This window comes from Chaetodon auriga, chromosome 12 (assembly GCF_051107435.1).
Source record: "Chaetodon auriga isolate fChaAug3 chromosome 12, fChaAug3.hap1, whole genome shotgun sequence".
Lineage (NCBI taxonomy): Eukaryota > Metazoa > Chordata > Actinopteri > Chaetodontiformes > Chaetodontidae > Chaetodon > Chaetodon auriga.
The window spans coordinates 16372321-16392706 of record NC_135085.1 but is presented as its reverse complement, the minus strand read 5'-3'; the positions used below and the strand labels follow the sequence as shown (position 1 = coordinate 16392706).

The 20386-nt window shown below is 40.7% G+C and overlaps 1 protein-coding gene across 2 annotated transcripts; it reads left to right on the top strand.

The window, feature by feature from the left end:
• The first annotated feature begins 377 nt into the window (after positions 1 to 377).
• klhl14 (kelch-like family member 14) lies at positions 378 to 19896 on the top strand. Of its 2 annotated transcripts, none has more exons than XM_076744235.1 (9): positions 378 to 564; positions 5696 to 6596; positions 8615 to 8736; positions 12968 to 13057; positions 13629 to 13707; positions 14040 to 14230; positions 16058 to 16216; positions 17495 to 17652; positions 18234 to 19896. In XM_076744235.1, the coding sequence occupies exons 2-9, from the start codon at positions 5719 to 5721 to the stop codon at positions 18372 to 18374; spliced, it is 1818 nt and encodes a 605-aa protein (XP_076600350.1). In that variant the 5' UTR covers positions 378 to 564; positions 5696 to 5718; the 3' UTR covers positions 18375 to 19896. The 2 variants fall into 2 exon arrangements, with proteins under 2 accessions (XP_076600350.1, XP_076600349.1); XM_076744234.1 differs by lacking the exon at positions 378 to 564 and adding an exon at positions 4811 to 4859.
• The last annotated feature ends 490 nt before the right edge of the window (positions 19897 to 20386 follow it).

The window sequence follows — 20386 nt, the reverse complement described above, 5'->3', positions numbered from 1 at the left end:
TAATTTGCTGGCTTCCCATTGCCAAAGGAATTTACTGAAGTTTTACTCTGACAATAGTCGTTCTGATGCACAGAATATAAAGAACCTTGTTTGTCATTATTTTATTTTTCAAAGTGACTGTATATAGTGCTTCAACATTATTATTATTTCTGTCTCTTTTTTTTAATGCTGCATTTGCTCCTAAGATAAGTGTCAGATATTCTGCACCCCAACTTCATTCTTTAAAGGCTTGAGAACATTGATACAGTTTTAGTAGACGGGGGTTGCTAATACAATGGGGCTCATCTTGCAATTCTCCCAAGGAATAACTATCAGTCCTGCTACAGCAGCTTCAGCGTCCCTAGGTGACCGCGCCACTGAGCCCGTGCTCGCTCCATCGCACCCCACTCCACGCCTGCTGCCACCCTGAAGGTAGATGCATCACGCTGGGGAGACTGCGCAACAGCAGCCCCCTCTCCCACCAGCCCCCAAACCTCCTCCACGGCACAGTGGCCTCCTGCGGCCCTTACACATCTCTGGGTCTCCAGTGCAGCCATGGTCCCTACAGTCCAGACTCTCCCTCAGGTGAGTCTCCATACCACCTCCATGTCTCCTCCCACCTGAGCGGCACAACTGGTATCCTTTTGTCATTTGAGAAATGCCACACACACATACTGTACACACACACACACACACATGCTCCTGTGCTCACTCTGAAGGGGACACCGCCTGTTCCTTTCTGCTCACCTCCCGGCTGCCGGCTGACTCTCTGAGCCGTGTCTGTGGTGGCTACGCCATGTGTGGGGATCTAGGGGTTTCAAACAGCAGGCCTCCCATACTCCCTGAATGGCAAATATAAGTGCCTCCAATTTATTACACTGTGGACGGTTTATGAATCATCTCTGACTAAGTTTGATCTCAGATGACAAGCACGCGCTGATCAGCCACATCAAAATTTACATCAGAAATATTTAATCAAGTAAGCACATGACTGCACCTGTTCAAATTTCCTAATTCACCGGGATAAACCGAAGCTGCTATGATGCACTTAAACTGACCCTTTCACTTTGTCGTCACCTCTATGAATTAAACTCATGCTTCAGGTGAACTCATTTGTTCCTTTCATGTCAAAACTACTCCCAGGAGGTGACAAGCTGGTACAACCATACCATGAAAGTTAAAGTTACAGTTTTACTGGGATTCACAATCACAGGCCCTTAACCCTCAGTTTCCATATCCAAAGCAGTCAAATCACATTAGAATATGATTTCACACATAGCTGTGAACCCCTCTACGATCATATAAAATACATGGGGATAGATGTTGAATAAAAGGAAGCCTGCTTGTGTTTTGACATACAGTTAACAGGAATGGGGTTATAACGCTGATATAATGCTGCTTTATAATTTTGTATTTACTGTAAGCTGCAGTTTGCATTAATCTTGTCTCTTTAAAGATGCTTCCTCCTGCAGCATCTTCTGTTTTCCCCCTTTAAATATTTTTTATCAGACAAAAACCTTTAAACTATAACAGTTTCACTAACACATAAATTACAACTTTCACTTTATAGGTTGCCATACCACACCACACTTAGTTAACAAAATATTTTACAAACAAGATGATATCACCCTCTCCATGATATTAATATGATATGTTCTCTGATCTGTAAACAGCTGGTTATCTTGCTTTTCCACGATAAGAGAAAGTGCTGAGGATTTACGCTTGGTGAGCACATTTGGGCTGAATCTTTCACACGTCACAAATTGCAGATGGGAAGCAGTGATCTTGAACAGCCGATCACATTTCCGTGACCATCTGACACCTTCCATTTAGGAAAATAATACTTTCTATCTTAGCATACCCCTCTGCAGCAGCCAGCAAAAGGAATTATGCCTGGTAGACTTTGCTATTCACAACTTTGGAGCTTCTCTTGTTTTGTTCTGTTACCCTGATTAGATTAAATGTTCACTCTTTAATCAGCTATTCAAGGCCACAAAAATATCTATGCTTTGTGTTGTTTAGTTTTATTTTTATGTGTTATAAACAATGACATATTCATGTTATAATGTAAGCATTACACAGGAAGTTGAATAGTAGCTGAGGGTAAAATAAGGAGCTTATTATAGCATTTCTCTGTATGAAGTAGATAATCAGTGGCTGGGATCTCTGTGTACCCTTTTTTTTAGCAGCTGTCTCTTTGAAAACTCATGAGTGAACTACAGTATTTAAATCTCATGCAACTGTTGTTATTTACTCTAGTATCTTCCCCTCTTGTGTTTCCATAATGTTGAGGACAAAAAGACTTTTTACCCATAGAGGTAGATATGGTATCTGAGTAATATGACAGATAAATATGAGTCGGGTTAACTGGTACAGAGAGTTGTAAATCACTGTGGTGTGATTCTTTGTCTCAAAGGGTTTAATTAGTCTAGAAATTCTTCTCTTATCTGATGACCCCCCCCCCCACCCACCCACCCCCTGCGCCTCCTCCCTCTGCACACTGCAACAACTTACAACCATAAACGCCCTGCAATCTGAAGACCAGTGGCCTCAGGAGACTGAGTTGCTACAAAGAGCTGAAAGAGTTGGAAATGGTCATTTTATTGCGTTAGAATAGCTCGCTCGAGACTTGGGTAATGTAGTGCTAACTGAGTGCTAGCACAGATAACAGTATGTGACTCCGAAGTGAAATACAGCAGACTACTGTAATGTTCTGCGGTGTCAGGTGAAAATGAGGCAACACAATAATAGTAGTAAACAACACATACAAACTGCTTTCTTAGTGGTTTCAAATTAATTCTACAGTATTATAGTTTTCCATCAGTGGTGATTATTATTTGAAATGCTGCACACAATCTAATCAGTCATCTCGCAGAGTTCATGTAGAATGAATCTGCTCAGTACAACTACAAGTGGGGGATGTGCAGGTTGCGTGCTTGTCAAATACTCAAACATCAAACTATGTTGTGGTTTCATCTATTATAAATGCTACCTATATATGGCCTGTTATTGCTTGACGCTAGCATGGTGTTTCGCTATTTCATAGTACATGAACAAACCCATTTATCCCTATCTGTCATTTCATAACTTGTGAGGTATCTGTCACTTGTGGTCCCCCGGGAGTCCTGTATGGACGCTTTTTTTTTTTTTTACTCTAATTGAGCTCTTTATTTAATTGACAGTTTAGTCTGTCCTAATAAGTCATTTCTAACCGTTGGTATTGATTGGATTTGCAAGAAAGTTATTTTTGCTTATTGTGAACCTACAACCATTCGATGTCAACCTACTAATGATTAGGATTACAGTGCCTGATCATTCATGGACAGGGTCATCGGAAGGATACCGTCTTAAATTAGATAATAAGATTAGAAGGCTTTGTTTCCAAGTTTTTAATTGTCAGTGTAAGACACGTCAAGCCTCAGTTCAAAGCAGGACAGAACTGAAGGGAGTTTGTATACTGTGGTTGAAGTAAATGAAGCTACCATAAAGTATTATGACAGTAACTAGATGTACAGGAATGGAAGTACCTTTGGGCTTTTAGTTTGTTGTTTGTTTGTGATGGATTGTTCTGAATTGCACTATAAGATCAAGTGGGCATCCGCATATGACAACAAGGAGCCTTATTTTCATTATTTCATCCGTCAACTTGTTGTAATGGATAAAGGCCAGTTGTGTAAGCTTTGTGGGTCTGCGGAGGTGAAAGTGTGCAGCCATATGGAATTTAAATATGCAACCAGCACTACTGTGCACTGATGGATGCTGTATTAGGTTTCCACCCTTTGTGTTTTCAGGCCCTCAGCTAGACCTCAGGTAGAGAAACAATGGGCTGATCAGACAAGATAATAGCACGTGAAAACACTGTGTGTCATGTCAGACTTTATTTTTCTGCTTTTTTCTGGTTTGTGAGTTCACATCACTTTGGGCATGTGTCGTGTTTCATGGTGATGCTTCTGCCACACAGGAATGAAAAAGGGGGATTTTATATGCTTTAATTCGACATTATAAACAAGGTGTGTACATTATAGTACATGTGCTATTTGTGATACAGATGCAAAACTTGAGTTTGTGTAGAGCACCTTCTTTTGAAGGACTAGCAGGAGCAGAATGAGATGAGGGGTTATTTTGGCGATGGAGATTAAGGCAGGGGCTTTTTGTCATTTGTGCGAGACAAGCCATTCATCCATCCAGTTCACAGCCAAAAAAAGGCTGGTCCCAGAAATTAGCAGTTTCAGCTCAGCAGCAAAGTCGTCGGGCTGTGAAGGCAGAGAGAAATTGACTAATTAGCAATGCGCACTAAAACTTGACGGTTCTCTCTATAACAGCGAGGGAAAGACTCGGTTTTTCTCCCCCTTTCTCTTTTCTTTCTTCCATAGATGTTTGAAATCGCAGTCATTTACGCTCGACAGTTTTTACAATAGCCTTGAGCCATAATTTTGCGAGTCTCTCCAGCATCCATACCCCTGCATGGTCTCTCTCCACCGGCCATGCACGACCGTTTCTCTCCCCAACCGTGGATTTCCTATTACTCTCGTTACGACTCACTGAGCCCCAGGCCCAAGGATAATGATGTGTTGTTTCTTGGTAGCATAATTTGTCACACGTATATTTCTTCTTCTTCTTCTCTTGCAGAAAGCACAGCTCCCTCTCACACACTCACACACTTCTTGTTAATTCAGAAGAACAAATGATCAACGTCAACAAATAACCTGAAATAGTGACTTTATGAGTTGGAATCAATGGTTATTTTGAGACACCACCGACCATAGACTTTAAAGGAAAGGACACTTCTTTAAAGGAGAACAAAGGAAAATTCAAGTGAGATTATTTTGGGAACCTGAAGCTTACTTTCTTTTTTTTTGTGTGTCAAGAGCTCAAGTCAGGTAAGTTTGGCTCCTTCTCAGGCGAGCTGCTCACATCATTTAGTTGTGACAGGCGCTTTTAGTGAATCTGGCGACAACGTTACAGCACGCTTGTGTCAAGTTTACACACACCACGCACATAGAAATAGCTTTTGTACTGCCTATGAAACAATAGATATGCATTTTACATTTAACTTTGCCGAAAGCTGCATTTCAGTGAATATTTTTCGATACTCACGTCCGCGTAACTCAGGTACTGTAGGCTACGAGCGAAACGCGCCCGTGCTGCTGCTCGGAGACAAACTAATTGCTTTTGTATGACTCCGTAAACCTGTGCGATGTGTAATGTCCTCACTGTGGGGGTGTGCAGCAAGATAGGAGAAGGGATAAGCGTTAGCTGAATGCTGCATGTTATCCGTCCACCGTTGTCTCTTTTTCCTTATCCGACAACTTCAGCCGCGTTACGGAGAGGGGGGGGAGGAAGCGCTGCAGCATCTCCGTATCCTCGTTTTGTTTTGACAGCGCCCTTCAAAACCTCAGCCTCCATTTAAATCATCTTTCTCTCGAGTTAAGAATGAATAACAGTGGCACGCTGTGGGAACTACTGCGTTTTTGTTTGTTGCTTTACGACCAAGGCTCAAAGTTGAAAGCGACTGAAGCCGTATTGGATGTAGATTCTCGCCGGCAGGCATGGCATGATGGTTATTCCCCGCTGGATGGACGCGAGATCTGCTCAATAACTTACTCGAGAAATCGTTTGCTTTTATAATAGTTGACTGATAGAATCTGTAGGCTACGTGTGTTGTGCAAATAAATGACCTGAGGTAAATGGCTTGCATGGTTTATTTGTTGCCTAGGTGGCGTTCACAGTCAGGAAGTCATGTCCAGATCGGGTGATAGAACATCCACCTTTGACCCAACACACAGTGACACCCTGCTGCACGGGCTCAATCTCTTATGGAGAAAACAGCTTTTCTGTGATGTGACTCTCACTGCCCAGGGACAGCAGTTCCACTGCCACAAAGCTGTGCTGGCATCCTGCTCCCAGTATTTCAGATCTCTCTTCTCTTCCCATAATGTAATCAACAACGAGGGGAGCAAAGGGGACCAGGGCAGCAGTGGGACCCCCTCATCCTCTCCTGACGACAAGCTGGTGACCCCTAGTGCCAGGCCCATCAATAACCTGGTACTCCAGGGCTGCTCCTCCATTGGACTACGATTAGTACTGGAGTACCTGTACACTGCCAACGTGACTCTTTCCCTGGACACAGTGGAAGAGGTGCTGTCAGTCAGCAAGATCCTCAACATCCCCCAGATTACCAAGCTCAGCGTGCAGTTCCTCAACGACCAGATCTCTGTGCAGAACTACAAGCAGATCTGCAAGATTGCTGCACTCCATGGACTGGATGAGACCAAGAAGCTGGCCAACAAGTACCTGGTGGAGGATGTGCTGCTGCTGAACTTTGAGGAGATGTGTGCCATGCTAGATGCTCTGCCACCTCCAGTGGAGTCAGAGCTGGCTCTGTTCCAGATGTCAGTCCTCTGGCTGGAGCATGACCGGGAGACTCGCATGCACTATGCGCCGGACCTTATGAAGAGGCTGCGCTTTGCCCTTATACCTGCTCCAGAGCTGGTGGAGAGGGTGCAGTCTGTTGACTTCATGAGGAGTGACCCTGTGTGCCAGAAACTACTCCTGGATGCCATGAACTACCACCTAATGCCCTTCAGGCAGCACTGCAGGCAGACCGTGGCCAGCAGGTGAGGATGACACAGACAAACATACACAGATACAAAAAGACAAATACACATATCTGAGTTCACCCACACACCCACGCACACACAGACACACAGACACACAACAGCAATGAGGTGTGTGAGAGTGGACGGAAGGCGATTAAATGCCTCCCACTTGTTAAATTTGAACAAATTGCCAACTCAAGTATTGCCCACTTGCTCATGTACTGGTCCCATCGCCTGTGTAGTCGAGAGCATGGAGGTGGTCAGTCAGAGATGTGCGGTTTGAGGCCCAGGTAATGGGGATTGTGGGGGTTTTCCTGTACAAGAATGCCAGCTGTCAAGGGGCTTGATCTACTCTATGCTGCACTGTACAAGGTTACCTTATGTTTTAGTGAAGAAAAAACAACTCTATTTCTTCACACATCTGTGTAATTGCTCTCTAATCAGTGTAGACAAGTTGCAGCAAACCAGATAAAGGTTATGCGTTCGATGTGTAACAGCTCTCATGAATACAATTTGAAATGCTGTAATTAAATCGTTACCAGAATTACATAGTAATTAGACAATAATTCTGGTATAAGTACAAGGATACTCCGGCTATTGAGGTCACAATAAACAAAAATGAAATACAGTCAGAGGGAATTCAATATTTCTGGGTACATATTTGAGAAAATGCAGCATTTATTAAATAAGGGACAATTTGACATTGCTGCCTATATTCAGGTTAGACACACGTGTCTCACACAAAAATAGGCCAAACAACATGTCTTACTTCCATGTTTGTCCTGATCAGCACTTTACGGAGCTGGTAAGTAGACACACATTGTCAGTAAGTTGATTGATTGATGGGGCTGTTGTCAGGTTTTGTTTACAGAGCTGACTGTACAGTCAAGGCTGAAAATCTATTCAGTAGTGATTGCATCAATATTTTTCAATTCACTGCTTATGTCTTCAAAGAGCAGAAAATTAGAGCCATGACATTGAGAATCTCCGAACTTGAAAATCACATTTTTTCAAAGAATCTTTAAGTGAAATAATTTTACATGTATCTATTCCCACACTGACCCAATAACATATCTATCCCCACATATGGATCTAAATGAGCAAAGAATCAGGAATCCTCATAATTAGTTTCACATGCCACTGTTTCTCTCCTCTCTCAATTAATCACCATTATCTATGTCCAGGGGCTCATTTGCATACGAATAACCTCAAAACACTTCAGAGTGGGCCAGTAGCAGAGAGAATGTACCGAGACGACGGTGATTTTCCCAAGCATAGAAAAATAAAACATGAAAAAGGAAAAAAGGTGAATGTGACGGAATATAAAGGCCAGCTCCTCTTAATCTTTTTACTGCATATTGTGATTAATTGCTGGATTAGTTATGAAATCCATTAGGAGCCAGATAATGGTCATTAATGTACAGTAAAGTGTGCAGCTTTTGGGTTATATATCATATACAAACAGCGGGAAATATCTCACAACTGGCTCAGAGATGTCACATGAATCACTGTAGCCAATGAAATGGAGACAGTGTATAGGCAGGTTTATGTACTCAATTGCGCTTTTAGCCTCCAGCATGGCACCCTGCACGACTGTCCTCGCTTCACAGCTAATTGAAAAGATATCTGCAGAGTACAATAACCATTCAGTAACACATCAAAAGGATAAGTACACTGTTGAGCAATTTTTTCGTTAATAATGATAAAACGTGGCCACATATTGCTTGATTAGTAGTCTCAAGTTCAGAACTTGTACCCAGACAAGGAGCAGTTATTCATTCAACCATGCATTTGTTCTTTATTTCATCGGTTGATTGTTTCATTCATACATTGAGCATTTTCAGAGTGAAGAATTACAACATGCTGGGTAAGTGCTGGTAATGCTATCAAAGTAATTATGTAAATGAAGAAATTAAAGGTGTCTTGGTTCAGGTTGTGCGTATTTTGGCCTTTGGGTGTTTATTTCAAGTCCCAATACCTGTTTTGTTCTCTGTTTCCGAACACTTGTTCACACACTCACACTTTTGACATTACAGGATCCGTTCCAATAAGAGAATGCTGTTACTGGTGGGTGGTTTGCCTCCTGGACCTGATCGTCTCCCCAGCAATTTGGTCCAGTACTATGACGACGAGAAAAAGACATGGAAGATCCTCACAAGTGAGTAGCAAAGCCTCTGCTGCCTTTTTTTTTTTTTTTTCCTGAGGCATCTTGTGTTAGTGGCTTTTATGATGAGAGGAAGTTGTTCCTATGGATGACTTTAACACAGGTTAATTTCCACAGAAAATGAGGGGAAGGAGTTCCCTAAATCCTTTAGGTAATAATGTATCACTATCACTTTTAATATAAGTTTTTAATCAGAGCGTGACTTCACAGCACTGTGGAGCTTCATGCCCGGTTTCCCTTGTTTTTGCTGAAATATGCTGGCAGGATGCATGATGAGATTTACTTGAATCTAATGATCTATTGTGGCAGAGATAGAACAATAATGAATGCCATCTCTCCAAAGTAGCTTTTAAATGTAGCTTTATCATTCGCTAACATTGATCAATACATGAGATTGAATTACCCCGTACATACTGAAATGCAGCATGGAATTAGCCTGTTCACCTATGAGTTAAACACCAAGAGATGGATGGGCTTAGTGGAACACATCAGTTGTAATCTGATACAAAAGTTCACAAGCAAATGTATGATTTTAATTGACTGAACAGCAAAAATATAAGATATAAAGACATATCCTATAACCTGCAGGGATTTATACTATGGTACAGCATATGGTATTGATTTCACAATGTCATATTGAGAGCAAGTTGTCATAGTTTCCCCCCCCTCCATTAAAAAAAAGTCGTGTTTCTATAGAACATCTGTGAAGCCTTTGTGAGTTTACCAAATGCACTCCTGCAGCACTCACCTCTGTAAAGTATACTAAGCTCTTCTTTCTCTCTGTCTTCCCTGACCTTTTAAGGCTCACCACTATATTGTTGCCATATTGCAAAGGTCAAACAAGAGCTAATAGGAAACCATATTTGTGCTTTGCATCATCATTGCCAGACCTATTGAGTTTTTGTCCTTTTGTTTTGGTTGGAGCCATATCTCAGCAGTGTCTCTTCATTCGTACATATTATCCATAGGGTCTGTTTTTCTCTCAGCTTGATGCTGTGCAGTTGGTTCTCCCTTTATGGCACAAGTTTTTATTGAATCGGAGATGGTATTTCTCTTGTTGCTTCTTAAATTCATTAAAAGTTGTGGACATTGTTTCTTCCTCTGCTCAAATATGTCTTTGCAGTCATTTGCTGTTTTAGCTCATGTTTGGCCAAATCAGGGTGCATTTTACTGAAGGAGCCATGCATAAACAGCAGTCTGAGTCTCTCTGGTGTTTATATTGTCATTTTCTCATTTAACTCACACTCATGGGAATAAACCGCAACAAGCAAAAGGTCAACAGGGATTTCCATCACTCAAAACTAAAAAGTTAACACTCAAATGGTCCGTGGCCAAGTGGAAGGACAAAACTGCAAAATCATCCCCTTAACACATCAGTGACCATCTGATGTAGCCTCCACACAATGGATGTGGAATAGAAGATTATTAACATTCAATCATAACTTTTCAATGAGGCGAAACCTGAGAGGGACAGCCTTTGATTAAGACATTCATCAACACAATTTGGGAAGAATCTGATCCCTCTCGTTGTGTCGGATATATCTACTGCTCGCTGATTCCAGTGTAAAGTTTGCCATCTAGTGTACCCACAGCAGCGTGGAAGAACACAAAACAAAGGCAGGCACAGGCTCAGCAGCCACGATGCTGGACTATTCTCCTCTTATTCTTCAAACCAACCTGATATTAAAATCTCCCACTTGGAAATGGACCTCATCCACACAGCATGGCCTAGAACAAAGGAATTCAGCTCAGTGGGATGCAATTGTAATGGTGTTAAAGGCACGTCAGAGCTCGAGCAGCAGTGGTGCATTAGCTGTGGAGTCATTCAACCAACCCCGACTGTGCCTCTATGCAGAGGTTTCTGACTCCCTCTAGTGAGCCCTAGAGCTCACTGTAGACTGGAGTGATGGCGTCCATCTCATAGAGGACGTGCTCATCCTGCCCTGCTATGGCTGTTCACACCCAGAGTTAGTGGAAGATTTCATGGAAAAGGGACACTTAGGTAGATTAATTTCACACTCTTTCCCAGGTGATAATTCTCATTACGTCTTACACATTGAAAAGGAAAAATAATTAATATGTGTTATTATTTTCACTGCACAAGACTATTACAGTGGGCTCAGTTATTATAGCTTGCCACTTATCCCACTGTTCACCTGTGTCTGAGGGACGTGTAGAGGTAGGGCAAATGTCCCAAAACCTCCCACAGCACTCCTCGTACTGTAGCCTGTGACATACTGTAAAGCAGTAATCTTCTTTTCACGGGGGTACGAGATGATTTTTAGAATGAGTACAAGTCGCGAGACATCAAATAAAAAGCCGCCCATCCGTGTCCTATATACTGCTGACTGAATGATAATGTAAATAGCATGTAAGGGAATTTGGCAGTCATATGGCACTCGTCTTTGAGGTGCACTGGAGGCAGGCAACCTAATCCCTTCGTTCGAGATAAAGCTGTGTTTAGTGTATGTAGTATTAGTTCCTATCTGAGACTCCCCTCCCATAGAGGACCGGCACATGTCAGCCAGCCAGAGTGAGATTGCAGGGAGAGGCCAATTGGAAAGAAATGAGATTCAAGGCTGTCTAATTTTGCAGCAACTGTGATCCATCAGGCGTTGTGGAGGTGACAGTGGAAATGACTGATGGAGACAGACAGGTGGGCTTTAACATTTCACTGATTTGTGCTCAAAAAGCACCGGGCCTGAGATTTATTGAGTGAACACGATCATGTTCATTATGACTGTCACCTAAGACCATTTCTCTACATCTCAATGGGGTCACTTCAGCAGAAGAAGATGGAGGGGGGGGGCGCAAAAACATACACAAGGGAAAATCCTCCACAAGGTGTTCTGCTGCAGCTGTGGGCTTGTAGCCGTTTATGCGGATGTGTGCTAACACAGGATGAGGAATGTGATAAACAAAGGATCATTGTTGTTGAATGTGCTCTTTATATTACTGGATGGTAGCTGCTGTGGCATATTTTAATGCTCGAGGAAAAAAAAGGAAAGGTGTTGCTGGGTGAGGTTTAGTCCTTAAATTACTTACGGCAGGTGAGTTAATCCCCCACAACAGACACATATTAACCTTACCTTATAGATAGATAGACAGATAGATAGATAGATACACAGATACATAGATACATGGATAGATATTGCCCTGACAAACAGGAGACCGTTTTACTCTGCCTCATACTTTCATTTGTTCCACTTTAAGAGTCAACAGGCTTGATTCCCCACAAGAAATCACTTCCTGTAGATGGATGAATGGAAGGTTACAAAACAAAAGCAATGAGGAGGGGAAATAAATCCTATAACATTGGCTCACACTGAGGATTGTGAAATAGATGTTTGCCTGTGTCACCGTAACAAGCACGTTGGCCTGTTGTGATGAGTGCACTGCAAATTAAATCAATCTTGACATTATCATGTGCTATGAGCACTCCTCGTCGAACAATAGGACACGCAGCACGACGAAATAAAAATAGTCACTGACTGGCAAACACCGCCAGAGCAAATATTTCTTATTGAAAATGAAGATAACATTTTGTCGATGGTGTATAAATTATGAATTGTGACTAACATTTATTGTTCAGATCAGTAGAGTTCTATCGGGGATCGGCAATTACTGCTCAACCAGTGCTCGTTTTTTGAAGCTTTCTTCAATGTAGTTTTACAATATTAAATAAAATTGATCTACAGAAGTTTTTTTTTTAGGATATCTGAGGGCAGATGTATTTTTTAGTCCACTCAAGCTCACACGTTCTGTGTTGTGCTACGAGACTGCAGATAAAATTGCTAAGTTATCCACTCAAAATGAACAGTGGCTTTATTTGTTTATGGATGAATGAAAGTAGTGTTTTTGTCGTTGCCCTGAAAAAAGGTTTTCTGCACAGGCTTTCTTCTAAACCACCACTTTTTTTGTTTGTGAGATTATTATCTACTATTATTTATCTCACGAGTTTATTAGATTTTATTTCAACAGCAGAGTTAAGATCAGGGCTGTCCATAGTACAGCCTAAATAGTGTGGTTTACATGCCGCTCTTCATTTGGAATATTTGATGGTACAAGGTCATGTTTATTGTGTTTATATTAGCCTTTTATTTATAATGGGTTTTTTTACAATACATCTATAAGAAATCATATAAATGGCCAAATTGGGGTACTACTGACCTACATCACTCCCATGTTTAGTGATTGACACCTTTGATTTTTGTACCTCGTCCAGTAATGCCTTACAACAGCGCCCATCACTGCGTGGTGGAGGTGGAGAACTTCTTGCTGCTGCTGGGTGGAGAGGACCAGTGGAACCCCAACGGTACAGTAACACCACGGACTGAACGTCTTGCTTTCCAGTGACTTCACACGGCACATTTGTCAGTGTTTACTTAATTTAGAGAGCACTCTGAGCACGAGTTGATGTAAGTTCAAACCCATCAGAGTTAATGTAGCACTTTGAGATAGTTTCAAACACTCATCCTTGAGCCAGATCAGCTCTGAGTGGACAAACAACACTCCAGTCAACACTTGTCAATGATTGGCACAGAAAAATTACTGTTAGTAACACTGAAATATTTGTGGTGTAGAAGTGTCAAGAGTGCTTTTTGTGATATGGTGGTAACACACCGCCATAGTAAGAAACAAAGACTGTAAATGATCAAAAAATCTGTCCTTTTGTTGTTATTCCATTCAATGTCAACATTACAGCACACCAGTTTATATAGCTCTGAGAGTAAAAACCAACTCAGTACCATCATTAGAGATCATTTAACATGTTTTTTTACACATGATCGTACAAAACCAGATCGCTCTATTATTGGAAAAACAAGTCTTCAGTTAACATTGTAGTTAATTATTCTGTATTGATCTTGATTATGTCTGTTTTGCAGGAAAGCACAGCACTAATTTTGTCAGCCGCTATGATCCCAGATTCAACAGTTGGATACAGCTGCCTCCGATGCAGGAGAGGTAAGTCTATTTGCGGTTGAATACAGAATTTTTATTCATTCATCTGTACAGGTCACTTGATGGTGTCTAAGATTGTAGGATTTTGAGGTGTCTGGAAAGAACTGCACAAACATTTTCATCAGTTTGTGGACAGACATTATTTCTATAGCTGTATTTATTGCCATTAAAATTCTCTATATATTTCTGAAGTTAGAATATTAAAAAAATGTCTTCTGCAAAAGTAAGAACACCCATTATCCTCTCCATCTAACACACAAACTGTAGAAAATCCTACATTAAATCTTGTCATCGCTGGTTTAATGATGTTGTCTGGTTGACACTTCCTTCCTCAGGAGAGCCAGTTTCTTTGCCTGCCGCCTGGATAAGCACCTGTATGTGATTGGTGGTAGGAACGAGACTGGCTACCTCTCCAGTGTGGAGTCCTACAACCTGGAGACTAACGAGTGGAACTACGTGTCGTCTCTGCCACAGCCTCTGGCCGCCCATGCAGGAGCAGTGCACAATGGCAAGATCTACATATCAGGTCAGGAGAGGAGCTGTCACGCAGTCACACTTATTACCCCGTCTTCTTTTGTCATGAAAAACCTGTTGAGCTTTCTGCAAATTATTTATTATCACTCCACTATAATGTTCCTTGCTAAGCATTTCATACGTATTTGGCATATCTACTAACAATATTAATCAATAATCTTTCTAAACACAGTTAGAAGATGTATTGCTGTCATATTAAAACAGCAGTGACCATAGACAACAACTATAAACACATGCCTGACAGAATAAAGCAGAAGTGCAGTGTGCGTAACTTTCATTCAAGTACAAACAGATAGTTTTAGTATTCTGGAGACTTTAGAGGGAAATATTGTACTTTTTACACCATTACATTTGCTTGACAGCTACAGTTAATAGTTACTTTGCAGATTAAGATATGATCCATGAAACATGATCAGTTTATCAAATATAATGTGTTGTTAGAGATTAAATTACACAGCAGTTATATTAAGTAGTTAAATTAACCTTCACCAAGACCCTTTACGTCATTAAAGTGCTGCTTACAGAGAAATGAATCACTATTTAAAATTAATTAACGTAATTACTAATTAATTAACTTAATAATAATATAATCCTAATGAGAACTTGCTATTAAACATTGCTAATAATACTTTAGTACTTTTGCATGAGAAAGATTTGGAATGGAGGACTTAAAGTCATGTAATTGATTATTTATAACAAATTAAACATTAGAAATAATAAAACATGCTAGCAGTGAGAAAAACTGTGAAAGTACATACCAGAAAGATAAAAGTGCAGAACAGTTACACACAGAAACAGACATACTGTCTTCTTTTATACGACACAGTCTTCTTCTTGACCTCAACATTACACACAAAGCAGCTTGACTGCTGACAGAGAGAGAGACAGAGATTCAGGAGTGTTACGCTTGGTGCAGCTAATGTAACCTCAGGCCACTAGCCTCAGGCAGAGCTGAGGAGCTCACTTCTTTCTGACTCCACACCCCCAGATTTTTTTTTTTTCATTTTCAAACTTGTAATCTTCAGACCCAATCAATGTTTAGCACAGCACCATCTGGTTACGTGAAAATTATGTACTTTGATGTGTGAAATCAGTGGAGTTCCTCTTAAATCAGGAACAAGTGAGCAAGGCTAAACAGAAAAAATCCAGATTGGCGTTTTTCTTCCCAAAGACATGATTTAATACCCGCTTTACCCTTTTGATTTGATTGTCACAGGGTTTCTTGCAAAGTGCAGACTTGCAGTTCATAGGTGCCATCAAAGGCTGAAGCGCAAAGGATTTGAAACCAACCCCATGTAACTTCAGTATAAAGCCTATAGAAACACTTCCACAGTCTGAAATCTATAATGACTTCTTTTGTTTCAGTGACATTTAAATCTGTCAAAGACTCGTCACACCAACACAAAAAGTCATAAACCAAAACCCTCCTCTTCCAAAACTATCACTGAATCATCTGTGAACTTTATGATGTGACTGTTGTACTGTATTATGCAGCATGCCAGTCATTAAAATATGAAACTAGAAGCAGGGAACAAAGGCACCAACCTTGAGTGGATCCTGAGTTTGAATAGAGCTGGTTGGAGAAGGCGCCATTAACTCTGACGCAGTGTGATCTGTCAGACCAAAGATTAGATAAAATGTAAAGAAAGAAATCTATAATTATTAGTCATATGTTATCATGAACCCTGGTAATTACTAGGTTCAGCAATAAATCAATAGTTGTTGTTTTTTTAATAATTAATCATTGATCAGTACACATGTGTCAGTTTGCCCTACAGAGTGTGTCACAGTATTAAAGTTCTATGTTTCTCTGTCACAGGAGGAGTTCACAATGGAGAATATGTGTCATGGCTCTACTGTTATGACCCCATAATGGACGTGTGGGCTAGGAAACAGGATATGAACACAAAGCGTGCCATTCATGCCCTGGCTGGAATGAACGACCGCCTATATGCTATTGGTGGAAACCATTTGAAAGGTAAGTACTAGAGCATTTCAGAAAATGAACAGATAGCAGGTCAAGACTGCTCCTTTTTTTTTTTTCAAAGCTGTATGAAAGAGATGCTGCCATTATGAGCAGGCAGCGATGACCTTTATTATACTGCTGTAGTGACCCCACAGTCCCTCCTCTCTTTCACACTTCATCATTCAAGGTACAAAATGAAAAAAACTGGACCAACAACTAAATTGCTGTTATGTGTTGTGCATTTTGTTTTGATCAGCAAAACTGAATGCTGGCATTTGAATGGGAATCATGAAAAAGCTCGACTTCAATGTGTGTCTTTGAAATACGGTCTTTCCCTACTAATTTAAAAGACTGTTCAATGTACATTTACTGTACATGGTGAACAGTTTGCAAACTCTAATTGGCTTTTCACAACCACAAATTCAGGGCATGAAAATGTTCCATAAGTGCACTGAGATCTGTGTTCTTTGATCCATTACTGCATGTGTGTGTCGGAGTGTATCTGCACATGTCTTTGTCTCTGGTCTGTTTTTGTCGGGTGAACGTAGCTTCTTTACTGCGTGGGTGGGTGTTTGTACATTCATTTTAATCTAAAACACATTGAGTTCATTTATAGTGAAACGTGTTATATTACTACAAGCCCTTGCCTTCATATGTTGGCAATGTGCAGGTACTTTCAGGAAAAGCAGACGCTTGTAAATATAGTCAAGCAGACTTCAGAGGCCCTCAAAGGAATGAGGAAAGAAAACAGATTCTCTGGACTGATCCAGATGTCAATGTTTCATCTGATTTTTCTCCTGTATTTACCTGCATATATAGTGGCTATTATGTCGCTGTATATATTCATCCACAAGTGTAAAGAATATATTGAGCTGGACCTGCTGTGCAGTGACGGCCTGTTAGCTGCATATGATGCACTACATTCAAACCTTGATTTAGAATCTCAAGTATTTCTTTATAACATTAAATATTAAGAGTTTAACACTTTCAGCTAATCTGCAGCTAATCTGGACTGTGTGGCTGTGGTTTGATCAGATTATATATGTGGTTGCCTGACAACTTAAGCAAACACACAACCCACAACTGCCTTCAGATTTTGCTGTTAAATCCTGATTGGTGCACAGAAGTATATGACCAACCGGTTCCCCCCCAGAAAAACAGTAAGAGGAGTCCTTTAAAGTCAAACGGTTTATTACTGCACCCTGAACCTACAATTACAGGGCTTATTGACTGCATGTGATACACTGAAGTACTGACATTTTAAGATATTTTTCCTCCTCTCTCACAAAGGTTTCTCCCATCTAGACGTAATGCTGGTGGAGTGTTACGACCCGAAAGCCGACCAGTGGAACATCCTGCAGACGCCCATCCTAGAGGGTCGCAGTGGCCCGGGCTGTGCTGTTTTAGATGACAGCATCTTCCTCGTGGGGGGCTACAGCTGGAGCATGGTATATTCTTACACGTCAGATTATGTTATTTTAGATCAGAGGATAAAGCTGGCAAAGTCCTATATTTTGTTATTATGAACAAATCCCACAAAAAGACAAAAACCAACAATCTGGGCACTGTAGCTTTTAGCAAATGTTACTCAAACGGGAATAAGTACTGGATTTATGGTGGACTATTTTCAGCTGCGGGTTAGTCCACATTTGGCACTCTAGCGAGTATTTCCAGCAGCAGGATGGTATATTTGGAACTAACTGAAAATGAAGTACAGTGTGTGTGTTCATGGTAATGCAGGAAGGTGACAGCAAGTGCAACACTGTGCCTCATTGATGTGTTTTTAATGATGTTTGGACAACAGTGGAATCCGCTGCACAGAGCAATAAGCTATATCCAGCTTCAGCTACACAGCCAATACTCATTAGTTTTGGTCTTTTTATGGAATTTGTTGACAAAAGAAAAATCTAGAAAACCACCAGAGTTCATCTTTAAAGTAGCCCCTGCAGTTTTTGACGACATGCATTCATATAAAGCCGAGTTTTTCCAGAGGAATGAAGAGAATGACTTGATTTTCTTTTTCCCTCAGGGGGCCTATAAGTCTTCTACCATCTGCTACAGCCCAGAGAAAGGAACATGGACAGAGTTGGAGGGAGAGGTGGCAGAGCCCTTAGCGGGCCCAGCCTGTTCCACCGTCATACTGCCTGCCTGCCTTCCCTTTAACAAATGACAACTAAGGGCGAGTAAGGGCGAGGAGCAGCAGAGTGAATGGGGGGAGGACCATCAATAAGCAAAACAGTTGTCAACAATTTTGTGACAAACCCTCCGGTCAGACGACGGGGGTGTGTATAAATTATTTTTTTACAGGTTTGACCAGAGCACTTTCGTTATTCCAAACTGAAGGTTTCAAAAAAAAAAGACAGAAAAAAAGAATTGTGTAGCTCATGTATTTAAACTCATCTGTGTTCTGAGAAATGGTCAGTTTCATATTTGATTTGATTTAAACTGATAGTAAGTGTTTTTGGCTTCTCTTCTATAGCACGCATAGTGTTGAACTGAATTATAGCTTTCAGATCCATTGTATCTTGTATTCAGTAGAGGCATAATTCAAGCAAAGCGCAGTGTTGTTTCATGGACTGACACTGGGTGAAAGGTGATCGATCCCAGGCTGTCATGGGGTTAAGTTAAACTAGGGCTGGGTGAGTTACATTAACCGTGATGATCAAAGTGTATAAATATTCGTCATCGCTCACGTTATAACTCATCTTTCTCTGGCTGGACTGTGCACTTATCCTGCTGCATCACCTGGTCGCATCACGATGCAGCTGTTTTGTTGTCTCTCTGAAACAAACATATTTACGTGTCTAAGCATTTCCCGAAACTGCATCTGTCATTATTTAACAGACATTGTATGAACAACAACACATCGTAACAAGACCTGCAAGCAGGGGTCCAAACACTGTAAAAAAGACAGAACGTGCTGAACTTTATGAGGACGTGTCCATAGCACCCAGCCCTAACTTTTAACTAATTATCTTCAGAATTCACACCCTAACTAAAGTCGTGTGTCTGTATAACTTGTTGAACAGAGAGACTTCCTTACAGGAATCTGATGATCTGCTCGACAGAAAAAAAAACTCACCGAACGTTTGTGGCTATTATTCTTCACGCTGCAAGCACAACAATTTAAGATTAACCTTTGAACCTTTAATATTCCTACGACGCACTAATGTTCACATTAATTACACAATGATGGTACAATCAAATTGTAATTGCTAGCCAGTGTATTTATGGGTAGCACGTTTGCGTAAACAGATGGAGAGGACGGTAGTTTGGTTTGTTCTCTTCACAAGTTAATGTCTGTTTACGAGGCCACGGAGCCTCGACGGGAGTTTAATCTTTAATGTATGAAAAACAAACAAGCATACGGTGGTCCTTAATGCACTAGTAGTGAACTTTTAATTCAGCACTTTTAGTTCACTGAAATGTAAATTAATTAATGTGCTGTGTTTAAAAAAAATTATCTTCAGTACAAATGAATCTAAGTCCAGTCTAGTCTACGTTAGGTTCATGAAGTTGACTCTAAATATCGATGCAGTACCTGTTGAATTCTGTAAAGATTTGTTGATTTCATTCTTGTACATAATCGCTTGCAGTGAAACATTTTTGTGCACTCAACCTTGGATTTATTCTCAAATCCTGTTATGTCCTTTGCATTTTAGAATATGAAAATAAATTGACTCTTGATGATTAAAATACATTTCTCAGTTCTTTGACGTTTTAGAAAATAAGCTAATACTGTGGAGTCTTTTGTGAATCCCACAGATTAGATGTGAGCGTGATCTATTAATTTATGGCTACAGCTGCGGCCTGAGGCGAATGCAGCATCTCAGTCACACCTCAGGGAATTTCTTCAAATTTGGCACAAACGTCTTTGATGAACTGATCAGATTTTGGTAGTCAAAGGTCACTCTGACCTCACAAAATACATTTTTTGGCCATAACTGAATCATTTATATGCTAATTCTGATACATTTTCACACAAATATATATCTATAGTATAAAATGAAGAAGTGATGATATTTCTATTCAGAAGGTCAAAGGTCAGCTTCACTGTGACATCATAATGTTTGGCTTTTCTGGTCATTATTCAGCACCATAACTGAGGAACAGAAGGGGAGACTGTGACTATATTTCATATTTGGTCAGATACTGAATCTGTGACACTAATCCTACGTGTCC